The sequence below is a fragment of the Hypanus sabinus genome, chromosome 3 (genome assembly GCF_030144855.1).
Source record: "Hypanus sabinus isolate sHypSab1 chromosome 3, sHypSab1.hap1, whole genome shotgun sequence".
Lineage (NCBI taxonomy): Eukaryota > Metazoa > Chordata > Chondrichthyes > Myliobatiformes > Dasyatidae > Hypanus > Hypanus sabinus.
Window position 1 is genome coordinate 6,001,884 of NC_082708.1, and position 16,495 is coordinate 6,018,378.

The 16,495-nt window shown below is 46.0% G+C and overlaps 1 protein-coding gene across 1 annotated transcript in view; it reads right to left on the minus strand.

The window, feature by feature from the left end:
* clpb (ClpB family mitochondrial disaggregase) overlaps nucleotides 1-16,495 on the minus strand; it is a 170,696-nt gene that overhangs the window by 59,697 nt on the left and 94,504 nt on the right. Inside the window, exon 7 of the mRNA XM_059963614.1 lies at nucleotides 12,168-12,282. Coding sequence (XP_059819597.1) covers nucleotides 12,168-12,282 — 115 coding nt within the window. The remainder of the gene's footprint in view (nucleotides 1-12,167; nucleotides 12,283-16,495) is intronic.

Genomic DNA, 16,495 nt, shown 5'->3' on the forward strand with positions numbered 1-16,495 from the left:
AGTCTCTGGCTGTCCACTCAATTTGCTGATAGTCAGTTCCGGGATTCATTCTGTCAGTTTTGTAGGACCTGGCAGGAAGAATGGGGGAAGTTTCCTCTCTCTGAATCTCTGGTGGGATGTGGGCAAGGCTCACATCCAACTGTTCTGCCAGAAACCAAGCGGCAGATGCCCAGGATTGTTAGGCTTGAGAAAGAGCCGATCGACTTGGAGTCCCAGCTAGGGCTGACTAATGGGGACCAGCCTCTCTGGGATGAGTGTCAGAGGGAGAAGGAGGCACCGAGGCACCTGCAGCTCGAAAGGTCCTGAGACGCTTATGTGAGGTCGCAGGACCTTGCCCTTCTACGCTCTCTAGAAGGGGAGGGTTGTCCGCGGCAGCTCGTGGAGTTGCTGGCAGAGGATGGCTCCTCCATCATAGATTGTGGCGGAAGTCCATTCCTTTTACAAGGCTGTCTTCTCACCGGACCTGTGCAGTGAGGATGCACACAGGGCTCTGTGGGAGGACTTGCCGAGAGTCAGCACTGGGGGTGCTGATCGGCTCGACGTACTGCTAATCTTTGGTGGAGCTGACCAATGCCCTCAACCTGCTGCAGAGAGGCAAGTCCCCGGGACTAGATGTGTTCATGGTGGAGTTTCTCCAGGCCTTCTGGGGCATCCTAGGGGCTGATTATGCAGGGGTATTAGGAGAGAGCATGCAACGGGTGAGATGCCCCTTTGAGGGCACAGAGCAGTCGTGGCCCTGCTGCCAAAGAAGGGGGATCTCTGTATCCTGCGGAGTTGGCACCCAGTATCCCTCCTCAGCACAGAGTACAAGGTCTTTGCCCGGGTGATGGTCAATGTCTGGGCTCAGTGCTGGCGGAAGTTGTCTACCCTGACCAGTCCTACACGGTCCTGGGGCGGTCGATTGAGGGCAATATCCACCTTGTCCAGGATCTGATCTCCCTGTACCGGGGGGCCAGTCTGTCGGTCACTTTTCTCTCCCTTGACCAGGAGAAGGTATTTGACAGGGTGGACCACCAGTACCTTTTTGGGAATCTGCAAGCATTCAGGCTCGGGCCACATTTTGTGGCCTGCGTCCAACTGCTGTACAGTGCTGTGAAGTGCCTTGTTAAGATCAATGAGTCCTTCTCAGCATTCTTTTGCTTTGGGAGGGTGTGCGACAGGGGTGCCCCAGGTTTGGGCAGTTGTACTCAGTCCGTGTAGAGTCATCCCTGCGCCTTCTCCACAAGATGTCGATGGGTTTGGTTCTACATGAACCAGACATGGAGGTCGTCCTTTCGGCTTATGACAATGGTTTCCTCCTGATGGTCACTGACTGCTTACTGGCAGAGGAAGTGGACTGCCAGCAGTTCTTCTCGGCCACGTCCTCTGCAAGGGTCTACTGGGAAAAGTGTGCGGGCCTCTTGGTGGGTCAGTGGCAGGTGGACCCCCTACCGGAGGGGTTGAGGCTGTTCGCATGGAGCCCCACACCCCTCCTCTACTGGGGGTTCTACCTGAGATCAGCTACGAGGCCTGTCTGACGGACTGGGGGAATTTGGAGACAGAGATCTCTGCCTGACTGGTTCACTCGTCAGGCCTCTCTCATGCAATCTCATACTGGGGAATGGCATTAGTTATAAATCAGCTGGTCGCCTCCATGATATGGTACCGGCTGATTACTTTAGTCCCACCACTGCTTTTGTCTCCAGGACCCAGAAGAAGCTGGCGGACTTCTTGCGGGGCATCAAGAGTCACTGGTTTTTTCTGCAGTCCAGTCTTCTGATCACGGAGGGCAGTCAGTCATCGGTGTGTGTGCACACCCAGCTGGCGGCTCTCGCCTCAGGACCCTGCAGAGATACCTGTACTGTGACCACCCTCCGAGATAGCACCTGGACTTTCTCCACTGGGGGCACTACCTGCAGGAGGGCACGCGGCTTCCAGCAAAGCATCAGCTGTGATGCTTTGAGTGACCTGCCTCGCTTTTACCGAGAGTGTGAAGGTGTGGGGTCTAGTCTTATCCAGACAGGGTGATCCTGTGCTGGCGGTGAACAGTGCTCTAGCTGCAAAGGGAGTGGTCACGGGTCTATTATGGTGTGTGTAGGGAGAGCGTGGGGAAGCAGAGGGGTTCTGGCTGCATCACCACCTGATGTGCTCATCGGACCCAGGCCTCGGAAGACCATGCAGCAGAGGGTCCCGCACAATGTCAGCCGTCTCGTGGGGGTGCCAACCGTAGCCTTCCCAGATGCTTCAAAGCGTTTTGTACAGGCTGCTCTTGCACACCTTTCACTTCATTGCCTTTGACCATAAGACTATAAGACATAGGAGCATCTGGCCCATCGAGTCTGTTCTGCTGTTCCATCATGGCTGATCCTTTCTCTCCTCCTCAACCCCAGTTCCCGGCTTTCTCCCTGTAACCTTTCATGACATGTCCAATCAAGAACCTATCAATCTCTGCCGTAAATACACCCAACGACCTTGCCTCCACAGCTGTATGTGGAAATGAATTCCACAAATTCACCACCCTTTGGCTAAAGAAATTTCTCTGCATCTCTATTTTGAATGGGCGCCCCTCTATCCTGAGGCTGTGCCATCTTGTCCTAGACTCTCCCACCATGGGAAACATCCTTTCCACATCTACTCTGTCTTGGCCTTTCAACATTCAAAAGGTTTCAATGAGATTCCCCCTCATCCTTCTGAATTCCAGTGAGGACAGACCCAGAGCCATCAAACGTTCCTTGTATGATAACCCTTTCATTCCTGGAATCATCCTTGTGAACCTCCTCTGAACCTTCTCCAATGCCAGCACACCTTTTCTTAGATGAGGGGCCCAAAACTGTTCACAATACTCAAGGCGAGGCCTCACCAATGCCTTATAAAGCCTCAGCATCACATCCTTGCTCTTATTTCTAGACCTCTTTAAGTGAATGGTAACATGGCATTTGCCTTCCTCACCAGTGACTCAACTGACTCAACCTGCAAGTTTATCTTTAGGGAGTTCTGCACAAGGACTCCCAAGTGCTTTTGCTTTGCAGATTTTTGGATTCTCTCCCTGTTTAGAAAATAGTCAGCACATTTATTTCTACTACCAACGTGCATGACAATGCATTTTCCAACTTTGTCTGCTGTCCAACTCGCCTTGGTGGTCTGTTTAACCACCTGGCAGCAGAGGAGGTCCCTAGTGGAAATCTCTTTGTGCAGGGGTCCATCCCCTGTACTTTGGGGACCTGGAGTGGAAGGTGTTGCATTGGGCAGTACCGTGCAACAGATTCACTGACACCCCGTCCACCTGTCCATTCTGTGGCCGGGAGGAGTCACTGTACCATGCTGATATGGAGTGTGAGAGGTTGCAGCTCCTGTTTGAGTATCTGAAGCGGCTGCTGCTCCGGTCTGGTTGCACTTCAGTCAATATATATGGGCACCCAGCACGGAGGGGGGTGGGTCACAAAGAGGATCTCCTGGGCCTGGCCAAGATGGCCATTCTCGGGTCCAGGCGGTAGAAAGTTCAGGCCTCTGTCAGGGCTGACTGCCTGCCCCTCGTCTGAGGATACGTTCATGCTCAGCTGTCCTTGGAGAGGTAACAAGAGGTCACAATGGGTACAGTGCAGGATTTCCAGGAGCGATGGGCTACTTGTACATCAACTCAGGCCTAGGGGGCCGGCGTTGGGCAGGATGACGGAATCTCCACTCCTCTTTCTCCCTCATCAGTATGTTCAGTTCATCTACATTAGCCGCGCCGCTATCTTCTAGGAGCGTGTTGACCATAGTCTTGGAAGGGCGCCCAGGGTTCATCCTCCCATGCTTGGGCTCCCATGTGATGACTAGGCAGGTAGTTCAGGGTGGCGCAAACGGTACCCCGCTAGTTGCAGTCTTCTCGCCTCGATTTTAGTAGTGAGCACTGGCAGGTTGTCATCGAGCTTGACGTTCGTCATGTGCTGTTGCCAACTCACATCAAGAGCCATCCAGAGCATTCATTTATAGCAACCATCTAGTGACTTTCGCATGGTCTTGGTGAGTCTCCACGTCTTGCATCCGTATGTGAGAATGGAATCTATGACTGCTATGAAGATCCTCTTTTTGAGCCCTCTGGTCCAGTTCGACCTGCAGATTTCCTTCAAGTCGTTCATAGCCCTCCATGTCCTTGCCTTCCGTATCTTTATGTCCTTCTCCGAACTCATCATTCTTGACCCGAGGTTCTTGAAGTCTAAGACTTTCTTAATGGTATCATTCTTTACACTCTTGAGAGTACCTTCATCGCAGCTGAACGCCATGTACTCTGTCTTTTTAGCGTTTAGGTGAAGTCCAACTTTATTACACTCAATTTCCACTTTTGTCAGTAGCTGCTGTGCTTCCTCCATTTGGTCGGAGAGCAGGACTATGTCATCTGCAAAATCGAGATCTGTGAGCTTAACTGGTCTGACCCTTTAGGTTCGTCCTGGCTTTATGGTAAAACCAAGCTTGTCATGATCTTTGGTAGTTTGACGTAGAGCGGAATCAAGGACGATTATAAAGATGTAGGGTGCCAGAGTGTCTCCTTGCAGCACACCAGCTAGGAGCTCGAACACTGCTGTTTCTCTGTCTGGTGATACAACTTTCGCCATGGTCTTCGTATAGCTGGACTCTATTACTTCCCTCCTACATAGTCCTCCATTTTTCTTTTATCCATGTGCCTTTCTCAGAGTTTCTTAAATGTCCCTAATGTATCTGCCTCTACCACCATCCCTGGAAACATGTTCCATGCATTTAATCTCTGTGTAAAAAATATCTACCTCTGTCCTCCCCCTTTCCTCTAATCACCTTAAAAATTAAGTCCCTTTGTACTAGCCTGGGAAAAAGTCTCCGGCTGTCCCCTCTGTCTATGCCACTTATCATCTTGTAAGCCTCTATCAAGTCGCCTCTTATCCTCCTTCACTCCAAAACCCTAGCTCACTCAACTTATCCCCATAAGGAATGCAGAAAAGGCCTAGCTTTTCTGCAGAGTCTCTGGAAGAATCACAAAGAATTGCAATCTGAAGGAAGGATTGTGGGGTAAATTCCTGGTCTGTGGAAAAGTACTAGGCCTGATAAAAAGCTTTTATCACAGGAACGGGGCTCAAATTCACAGCTTTTCGAATGCCAGAACTATACCGAGGGAAGACAGCAGTGTGAGCTGGCACCTGTGGGACTGGAGGGTGAAGTTCAGTGTAAAAGGGAAAAATAACTCAATCATTTCTTTTCTCTGCAAAGTCCAGAATAAAGGATCAGTTAAGAACAAAACGCCTGTCAAAATAAATTTTGCAAAGTGCGGCTTCAGGGCGATTTGAGAAGGGTGGAAATTGCTGGGACGTGGGCCTTGGTTTGACGTGATTTACGCACGGTCGCTGACACGGTGTGGGGCCAGCAGTGCTGACGGTGACGAGCGCCGAGGGAGAGATTCAGCCTGCGGGTGCAGTTAGCTGCTCAATCAACAGGGCTCATGGACACTTGTGAGGCAGTCCAATGACTTCTGTTGCTGACGGCCCTCAGTCATTCCGATACAAATGCACTTTCATCATCGGCGGGGAAATGGGCGTCAGGGGAGCGCAATGGCGCGGCACTTGCTGACAGATCGCTCGGCTGCTCTTTCTAATATCGCTGTCAACCTGCACAATGCAGAGTGCAATCCACCTCCCTGCCTGTGGTTGCCACAGCCTGTGGGAGCCAGATTCCAACCCCACAGAGGGGTACCAGTATTCCTGGCTGGCAGCAGAGGTCCTGCTGTGAACTATACAGCCCCAAGTCCTTTTGTTATTTTACTTTCTGAAAACAACACTTGACTCAGTGAAAATTCAGAAATTTGAGGTGCAAAGGGATTAGGGAGTCCTCATGCAAGATTCCCTAAAGGTTAACTTGCAGGTTGACTCTGTGGTGAGGAAGGCAAATGCAATGTTAGCGTTCATTTCGAGAGGGCAAGAGTATAAAAACAAGGATGTAATGTTGAGGTTTTATAATGCACTGGTGAGGCCTCACAGAGTATTGTGAACAGTTTTGGGCCCCTCATCTAAGTAAAAGATGTGTTGGCATTGGAGAGGAGAATCACAAGAATGATTGAAAAGGTTAACATTTAAGGAGTGTTCAATGACTCTGGACCTGTGCTCACTGGAGTCTAGAAGGATGAAGGAGAATCCCATTGAAACCCATGGAATATTGAATGGTCAAAATAGAGTGGATGCTTCCTACAGGCACAACTTCAGTATTGAGGGACATCCATTTATATCAGAGATAAGAAGGCAGTTCTTTAGCTAGAGGGTAGTTATTCTGTGGAACTCACTGCCACAGACAAGTGGAGGCCAAGTCATTGGGTATATTTAAAGTGGAGGTTGACAGATTCTTGACTGTCATGCTGTCAAACATTATGGAGAAAAGACAGGAGAATGGGGTTGAGAGGGGTAATAAATCAGCCATAATGGAATAGCAGAGCAGACTTAATGGATCCAGTGGCCTTATTCTACTCCTATTTCTTATAATCTTGAAAAGGTGATGCCTCCAGAACATGCTCTCTTCTCATTACTGCCATCAGATTTTTGAAGGGTCCATGAACACGAGCACCAGCAATATTTGTGTTCTCTTTCTGCATTGCTTATTTATACTCACATGATTTATTTATTGAGATCCCTTTCAGCCCTTCAAACCACACCACCCAGCAATCCCAGCCTAATCACAGGATAATTTACAATGACCAATTAACTTACCAACTGGTACGTCTTTGGAATGTGGGAGGAAACCTGGAGGAAACCCATGCGATCACAGGGAGAATGTACAAACAGACAGTGGCAGGAATTGAACTCAGGTCGCTGATAGTGTAAAGCGCTGTGCTAACCACTTTGCTACTGTGCCATCTCACATAGCCCTCTATTTTTCTATCATCTATGTGTCTAACTAAGAGTTTGCTTAAACGTCCCTAATGTACCTGCCTCTATCATCATGTCTGGCAGGCTGTTCCACTTACCCACCACTCTCTGTATAAAAAAAATCTTATCTCTGACATCACCCCCCCAATACTTTCCTCCTAACACCTTAAAATTATGCCCCCTCTTATTGCCATTTCTGCTCCCTGGCTCTCCACTCTATCTATGCCTCTTATCATCTTGTACACCTCTATCAAGTCACTTCTCAGCCTCCTTCACTCCAACGAGCCCCAGCTCATAGAACTTATCTTCATAAGACATGCTCTCTAATCCAGGCAGTATCCTGGTAAATCTCTGCACCCTCTCTAAAGCTTCCACATCCTTCCTATTAAGACCATAACACAGAGGAGCACAATTAGGCCTTTTGGCATATCGAGTCTGCTCCACTACTTCATCATGGCTGATTTATTATCCAAATCAACCCTATTCTCCTGCCTTCTCCCCTTCTCAATCTTTGATGCCTTTACTAATCAAGAACCTATCAACCTCCACTTTAAATATACTGCACAGTTGACTATGGCAATGAATTCCACAGACTAATTACCCTCTAGCTAAAGAAATTCCTCCTCATCTCTGTTGTAAATTCATGTCCCTCTATTCTGAGGCTGTACCCTCTGGTCCTAGACAATCCCACTATAGGAAACATCCTCCACGTCCACTCTATCTAGGCCTTGCAACATTTCAGTGAGATGCCCCTCATTTTCCTAGTGAAGAAACCAGATCTGAACAGGATACAATGTGTCAAGTATATTTATTTAGAGAGACAGCGCAGTACAGGCCCTCTCAGTCCAAAGGCAGGTGACCTCCTTGGAGCTATGTTTCAGATGGCACTTTCTGTGTAGAACCTGTTTAGTTCCCTAGTACGTCAGCTCAACAACTTACACAACATTATATTCACCCCCTCTCTTCAATAGACCAGCATATTACAAATCTTATTACGGAACCGCTTCTGCAGCTGTGTGTGACCAAAGGCCTTTTCTCTTACAAAATTAAAAAAAATGCTTTTCGGTTCCTGCTAAATTGATCTTCTCCCTGATTGAATTACCCTGAAACATCCTGCTCTGCTGTCATAAGGATCAAGACTGTGGAACGACAATGGCAAGTATTTCTGGGACTAATGCAGAAGGTGCAGGATCGGTTCATTCCAAAGAGGAAGAAAGATCCTAAGGGGAGTAAGGGGCGGCCGTGGCTGACGAGGAAAGTAAAGGGCAGTATAAAAATAAAAGAGAAGAAGTATAACATAGCAAAGATGAGCAGGAAGCTGGAGGACTGGGAAGCTTTTAAAGAGCAACAGAAGATAACAAAAAAGGCAATACGCCAAGAAAAAATGAGGTACAAAGGTAAACTAGCCAAGAATATAAAGGAGGATAGTAAAAGCTTCTTTAGGTATGTGAATAGCAAAAAAATAGTTAAGACCAAAATTGGGCCACTGAAGACAGAAACGGGTGAATTTATTACGGGGAACAAGGAAATGGCAGACGAGTAGAACAGGTACTTTGGATCTGGCTTCACTAGGGAAGACACAAACAATCTCCCAGATGTAATAGTGGCCAAAGGAACTAGGGTAAAGGATGAACTGAAGGAAATTTATATTAGGCAAGAAACGGTGTTGGATAGATTGTTGAGTCTGAAGGCTGATAAGTCCCTGGGACCTGATGGTCTGCATCCCAGGGTAATTAAAGAGGTGGCTCTAGAAATCGTGGGCGCATTGGTAATCATTTTCCAATGTTCTATAGATTCAGGAACAGTTTCTGCAGATTAGAGAGTGGCTAATGTTGTCCCACTTTTCAAGAAAGGAGGGAGAGAGAAAACAGGGAATTATAGACCGGTTAGCCTGACGTCAGTGGTGGAAAAGATGCTGGAGTCAATTATAAAAGAGGAAATTACCACACATTTGGATAGCAGTAGAAGGATCAGTCCGAGTCAGCATGGATTTATGAAGGGAAAATCTTGCTTGACTAATCTTCTGGAGTTTTTTGAGGATGTAACTAAGAAAATGGACAAGGGAGAGCCAGTGGATGTAGTGTACCTGGACTTCCAGAAAGCTTTTGATAAAGTCCCACATAGGAGATTAGTGGGCAAAATTAGGGCACATGGTATTGGGGGCAGAGTACTGACATGGATTGAAAATTGGCTGGCTGACAGGAAACAAAGAGTAGCAATTAACGGGTCCCTTTCGGAACGGCAGGCTGTGATTAGTGGGGTACCGCAAGGTTCGGTGCTGGGACTGCAGCTGCTTACAATATACATTAATTATTTAGATGAAGGGATTAAAAGTAACATTAGCAAATTTGCCAATGACACAAAGCTGGGTGGCAGTGTGAAATGTCAGGAGGATGTTGTGAGAATGCAGGGTGGGTGACAGGTTGGGTGAGTGGGCAGATGCATGGCAGATGCAGTTTAATGTGGATAAATGTGAGGTTATCCACTTTGGTGGCAAGAACAGGAAGGCAGATTACTATCTAAATGGAGTCAAGTTAGGAAAAGGGGAAGCATAACGAGATCTAGGTGTTCTTGTACATCATTCAATGAAAGCAAGCATGCAGGTACAGCAGGCAGTGAAGAAAGCTAATGGCACGCTGGCCTTTATAACAAGAGGAATTGAGTATAGGAGTAAAGAGGTCCTTCTGCAGCTGTACAGGGTCCTGGTGAGACCCCACCTGGAGTATTGTGTGCAGTTTTGGTCTCCAAATTTGAGGATAATAGATAGTGGAGGTTGATAGGTTCTTGGTTAGTCAGGGTGTCAAAGGTTACGGGAAGGCAGTAGGCTGGGGTTGAGCGAGATAATAAATCAGCCATTATGCAAACATGGAGCAAACACAATGGGCCAAATAGCCTAATTCTGCTCCCAGGTCTTATCTATTTATTGAGATTAAGTACAGAATACACCCTTCTGGCCCTTCGAGCTGGCTTCCCAGCAATCCCCAAATTTAATCCTAGCCTAAATCACAGGATAATTTTACAAGAACCAATTAACCTACTGACTGGTACGTACTTGGACTGTGGGAAAAACCCACATGGTTATGGGAGAACGTACAAACTCTTTTCAGGCAGCGGCAGGTTTTATGGTCCTTCTGTTCCTCAATCAGTTCAATGTTCATCCACCTCCATTTTAAGTGTTTCTAACAACCTAGCTTTTATCACCCTCTGGGTCAGAGAAATCACCAACCTTGACAAGAAGATAATTCTTCAAACCGCAGTTTTAAATGACTGGCTTCTTGCCTCGTAGATATATCCCTTTGTTAGAGAATCTCTACTGGCAAAACATACCGACATCTACCCTGTTAAGCTTTCTAAGGTTCTTGTATTTTTGAAGTAAGGTCACCCCTCATTCTTCTGAACACCAAGGAATACAGGTCCAAGCTACTTAGCTTCCATTGACAGGGCAACCCTCTAATCACAGGAATTCACCTGGTAGCAGTCAAGCGAGTAAAGAAGAGATTCACCAGGATTTTGCCTGTAGTATTAAAGATAGATTAGAAAGGTTGGGTTTGTTCTTATTAGAAAGAGGCTGAGGGGTGACCATTAGAGGTTTATAAAATTATGAAGGGCAAAGATAGAGCCCTTTACCTGGGGCACAAGAGTCTAGACAAGTTCAGGGGAAGGTCTGAGGGTTAAGTTTTTCAGACAGAGGATGGTGATTGAGAGTGGTTTGACATCAAAAACTCCAGCAAATTTCCTCAGAGGTACTGTGGAGAGCATTCTAACTGGTTGCATCACCGTCTGGTATGGAGGAGCTACTACACAGGGTTGGAAAAAGCTGCAGAGGGTTGTAAACTCAGCCAGCTCCATCGTGGGCACCAGCCTCCCCAGCATTGAGGACATCTTCAAAAGGTGATGCCTCAAAAAGGTGGCATCCATCTATAAGGATTCTCACCATTCAGGGCATGTCTTCTTCTTATTACTACCATTAAGGAAGAGGTACAGGAGCCTGAAGCTACATACTCAATACTTCAGGAACAGCTTCTACTCTTCTGCTATCAGATTTCTGAATGGACAATGAACCCATGAACATTACCTCACTAATTTTGCTCTCTTTTTGGACTGTTTATGTAATTTAAATTTATATATATTTCTTATTGCAACATATAGTAATTTTTTAATGTATTGCACTGTACTGTTGCCGCAAAGCAACAGATCTCATAACATACTGTATTGTGCAAAAGCCTTAGGCACATATATGTATAGCTAAGACTGTACTGTGGTAATTTTATATATTGCACTGTACTGCTGCTGCAAAAGACAAACAAATTTACTGATCTATGTGAGTGATGGGTCCTTATTGTGGACCAGAGTGGGAAGGGGATCATGGTTGGGAAAAGGGGAAGGGACAGGGAAGCACCAGAGAGATATTCTGTAATGATCAATAAACCAATTGTTTGGAATCAAATGATGTTGCTCAGTGTCTCAGGGTTGGATGTGTCTGTACCGTGCCACCCCCTCCCCTAGGTCTCCTTTTCTGCCACCTGCCCCACACCCCACCCGTGACGCTGGTACCCTCACCAGCATCCTTTGCTTGCACCAGGTTTACAAACTCGCTCTCCACTTCATGTTGACAAGTACAGTACTGTGCAAATGTCTTAGGCACTCTAGCCATAGATATGTGCCTAAGACTTTTGCACAGGACTGTATGTTAGTGATATTGAACCTGATTCTGATTCTGGAAGAGGAGGTGGTGGAGCCAGATACCATTACAATATTTTAAAGTTATTTGTACAGGAAAGAGTAGGAAGAAAATGAGGTTTCTAGAAATGGGATTAGCTTAGAAAGGCATCCTGATTGACAAAAGATGAGATGAGCTGAAAGGACCCATTTTTATATTCTTTAGTGCAATGATCCTATAATAACATCTACAGTGTTCAAAATTCAAAGTAAAATTATTATCAAAGTACATCAATGTTACCACATACAACCTGGAAATTCATTTTCTTTCAGAAATTTAGAGGAAAAAGAAGAGATTGAATAGAAGTTATGAAAAACTGTACTTAAGCAAATACTGACAAACAACAAATGTGTAAAAGAAGACAAACTGTGCAAATAAAAAATAATACTGAGAACATGAGCTGTAAATCATAAACACACGAGATTCTGTAGATGCTGGAAATCCCGGCGACACACACAGAATTCTGGAGGAACTCAGCAAGTCAGGCAGCATCTAAGGAAAGGAATAAACAGTCGGTGTTTTGGGCCGAGACCCCACATCAGGAATGAAGAGCCGTAAATGGTAGATCATTCTGTAAAAGCACACATTGATTGTTCAGTAGGTACCTGCTGCCACAGTTGCAATGGCTGTCTCCTGACCGATAATGTGTTGTTTCAGTCTCTGCTCCAGGGGAAATCGCCTACGCTCCTCTGCTTCCCGCTTCCTCTGCTGCTCCTGGTACTGTAAACAAAGGAGACAAACAAAAGGGCTGGTCAGCGGTCCAAGTGTCCCAATATTACCAATCCTTCCATTTACTCAGGGGTGCCCAGCCTTTTTGATCCCATAGACCAAGACCATTAAGCAAGGGGCTCGCAGATACCAGGTTGGGAACCCCTGCAGTAATTCATGATCCCAGAACACATCCGACACAATCAGGGAAGTTCACCAATGCCTCTACGTTCTCAGGAGGATGAAGAGAGCTGGATTATGCACATCTGTACTCACATCATTCTACAGCTCCACAGTAGAGAGCATCCTAACAAGCTGCATCATTGTATGGTACAGAATCTGCACTGTGACAGACAGGAAGCCTCTACAATGAGTTGTCAAAACTGCCCAGTGTATCACCGGCACTAGACTACCCACCACCAAGGACACATACCGAAAGGTGCCAGAAAAGGGACAGTAACATCATGAAAGCTCCCACCCACCCTGCTCATGGACTGTTTGTCCCACTCCCATCAGGGAGGAGGCTATGTTGTATCCACACCAGGACCACCAGACTCAAAAACAGTTACTTTCCCCAAGTAGTAAGGCTGATCAACACCTCCACCCACTATCCACCCCTCCACACCCCCAACCACCACTACTTTATCATTTCCTGTCAGTCACCTTATAAACAGACACTCCTGTGCCTAGCGTCACTTTATGGACATACAATCAATCTATGTATAAAAGCTACCTTGTGTGTTTATATTTATTGTGTTTTTTAAATTATTGTGTTCCTTATGGGTTTTTTTGTGCTACATCGGAACAATTATCTTATTCTCTCATGTACTGTAAATGGTATTAATCAATCTTGAATCTTCATTCAATGCAGGTAGGTTTTGCAACAGACCAAGTGCTGGAAGAATTCAGCAGATCAAACAGTATCTGTTGGGGGTGGGGGAGCAACCTGTATCTCTTTCAGGTTGAAGCCCTATATCAAGATTTAGGGCTTGGCCTCTTGTGTCTCCAGGTAGCTGGGAAATTCAGTAAATTGGGAAAGAAGGCCTGGCAGTGCCTCTGCTTTCTTAGAAATGTCAATAGATTCAACATGTCACCAAGAACCTTGAGAAACTTCTATAGAATCACAGAGGAGAGTATCCTGGCTGGTTGCATCATGGGAACACCAATGCTTAGGAATGGAAAAACCTATGGAAAATGGTGGATACAGCCCAGACTGTCACAGTCAAAGCCCTCTCCTCCATTGAGCACATAAACACGGTGTTCTGCCGTTAGAAAGCAGCATCCATTGTCAAGGAACCCCTCCACCATCCAAGCCACAGTCTCTTATTGCTGTTGCCATTGGGCAGGAGGTACAGCAGCCTCAGGACACACATCAAAGATTCAAAGTATATTTATTATCAAAGAATGTATACATTATACAGCCTTAGATTTGTTGTCCACAGGTAACCACAAAGCAAGAAATCCAAATGATTCCAATTAAAGAAAAACTATAAATAAAAGACCAACACCCAAGACAAGAAGAAGAATAGTTCTTAACTCGGCAGTGGAGTTATCGGGGGCACCATCATGACGGTGTTTCCGTGGCAACCTATTCTTGTTTTTATCAGGCCGAGTTGCTAGCTCGATGCTCAGCCCGTCTTGGATTCAAACTCGGGAACCTGCGCTCCGGAGTCCGACACTGATATTATTGCACCACTAAGCGGGACCCAATGCACAACAGAAAGGGAAAAAACCAAATCATGCAAGCAATTGAAGTGAACAACAACATTCCGAACCAAACTGAGTCCTCAGATCCGAACCCTGGAACAGCCTCGCTTACCACTTCATATTAGTGGGCACAGAGCACAGCAGCCGGGGCAGTTTCCATAATCTCAGTACACCTTCCAGGCTACCATTCCTGTGTGCGCATGTCTGGGAATTTTTGTGCACACCTCTTTAGTCAAGAAAACACAACAGTGTCTCCACTTCTTGAGGAAGTTGAGGCAAGCGAGGCTCCTCCCTCCTCCCCGATGCTAATGACGCACCATCGAGTGTCCTGACCAACGGTTATACCGTCTGGTGTGGGAATTGCAAGGCATCTGACCACGTGTCCTGGCAACGGATTGTGAGATCTACTGAGAGAAACACTGGGATCTTTCTCTCCCCCCATCCAAGACATATGCCAGAAGTGCTGTGTTCACAGAGCTCTCAGCATTGTCAAGGACCATTCCAATCCAACCCACAATCTCCTTGACCTCCTACCTCGGGCAGAAGAACACGGACTGTCAGGCTGAGTAGCAGCTTCTTCCCATCGGCTGTGAGATATCTGAACACCCAGCTACCAGCCAGTACACATTATTTATGACAGTGCCAGTAGCATTGTGCTGTTGTACATTTAACTATATAGGTATGTTATATGTGCAATTTATGTCAACTTGTACATCTTCAACTGAATATTATTTGATGTGATGTACGTGATGTATGTACTGTGTTGTGTACCTTGGTGCCTGAGGAACTTTGTTTTGTTTAGCTGTATACATGTGTTAGGTTGAATAACAATGAATTTCAACGTGAGCCTGAACATGCATGGAACTACTTACACACATGGGAATGCCTGTATATCTGCTCTAACAATCCATTTGAAGGGGAGGGTGCAAGGAGTGTACTCACAACTGTGGAAGTGTTTACGTGCCGAATGAGGGGAGAATCCACCATGGCTGTGAAACAACACATAGTGAGGTTTATACAGGATATTGCACTATCACAGTCACTGACCGTCGCCCAGAACCTTGGCTATACAACAGGATCTGGGTATAACCAAGGTTATCGATGATAGGCAGTGACTATTGGCCTGATTCCCTCCTAAGTTCAAAGTACATATATGTCACCAAATACTACCCTGAGATTCACCCTCTTGCAGGTATTCATGCTAGAACAAAGAAATACAATAGAATCAATGAAAAACCGCACACAGAGATAGACAACTCATGTGCAAAAGAAGACAATCTGTGCAAGAACAAAAAAACCAAATAATAATAAATAAATGAATAAATAATACTGAGAACATGAGTTGCAGAATACTTGAAAGTGAGTCCACTGGTTGTGGAATTAGTTCACTCTTGAGATGAATGTTCATGCTGATTCAGGGTAGTTGAGGGGTAATAACTGCTCCTGAACCTGGTGGTGTGAGCCCTGCTATACCTCCTGCCCAATGGAAGCAGCAAGAAGAGAGCACGGCCTGGGTGGAGGGGGTTCCTGATGATGGATGCTGCTTTCCTGCGACAGCGCTCCGTGTGGATGTGCTCACCGGTGGGAAGGACTTTACCCCTGGGCTCATCCACTACTTCTAGTAGCTCTGTGGCTACGGACTCACTGTCGTGAACCTTGCACCATTTGTTTTTTTCTGCACATTTGTTGTTTGACAGTCCTTTTTTAATGGGCTCTATTGGGCTTCTTTGTTTTTGTGGCTGCCTGTTAGGAGGAAAATCTTAAGGTTGGTTGTAGTATATATATTTAGGAGCACAGTAACCTTACAGTTAGCGTATTGCTATTACTGCGCCAGCAATCACTAGTCGGGGTACAATTTCTGCTGCTATCTATGAGCAGGCTGCCTATTCTCCCCATGTTTCATCCAGGTGGTCTGGTTTCCTTCCATATTGCAGAGACATACGGGTTAGGGTTAATGGACGTGTGAGTTTCATCCAGATGGTCTGGTTTCCTTCCATTTTGCAGAGACGTACAGGTTAGGGTTAATGGACATGTGTGTGTTTCATCCAGGTGCTCTGGTTTCTTTCCATATTGCAGAGACATACGGGTTAGCGTTAATGGACGTGTGTGTTTCATCCAGATGTCTGGTTTCCTTCCATTTTGCAGAGATGTACAGGTTAGGGTTAATGGACATGTGATGCCAGAAGCGTGGCATCAGCATGAACTTCACTGATTTGATTTGATTTGACATAAATGACAGATGTCAATGGTTCAAAATTTCACTGAATGTTTCAATGTACATGTGATAAATAAAGCTAATCTGTACCTTGTATCATGTAACTTACTGTCATGTTTAAAATATATTGCACTGCTTCCACAAAACAACAAATTTCATAACATATATCTATCATAAACCTGATTCTGATTCTAGTGGCCTGAACCAGAAGGAGGGCATAAATGGCTGGTATGAGGGGGCATGATTTTAAGGTGATTGGAAGTAAGTACGGGGCTGATGACAGAAGTAGGTTTTTCTTTACAC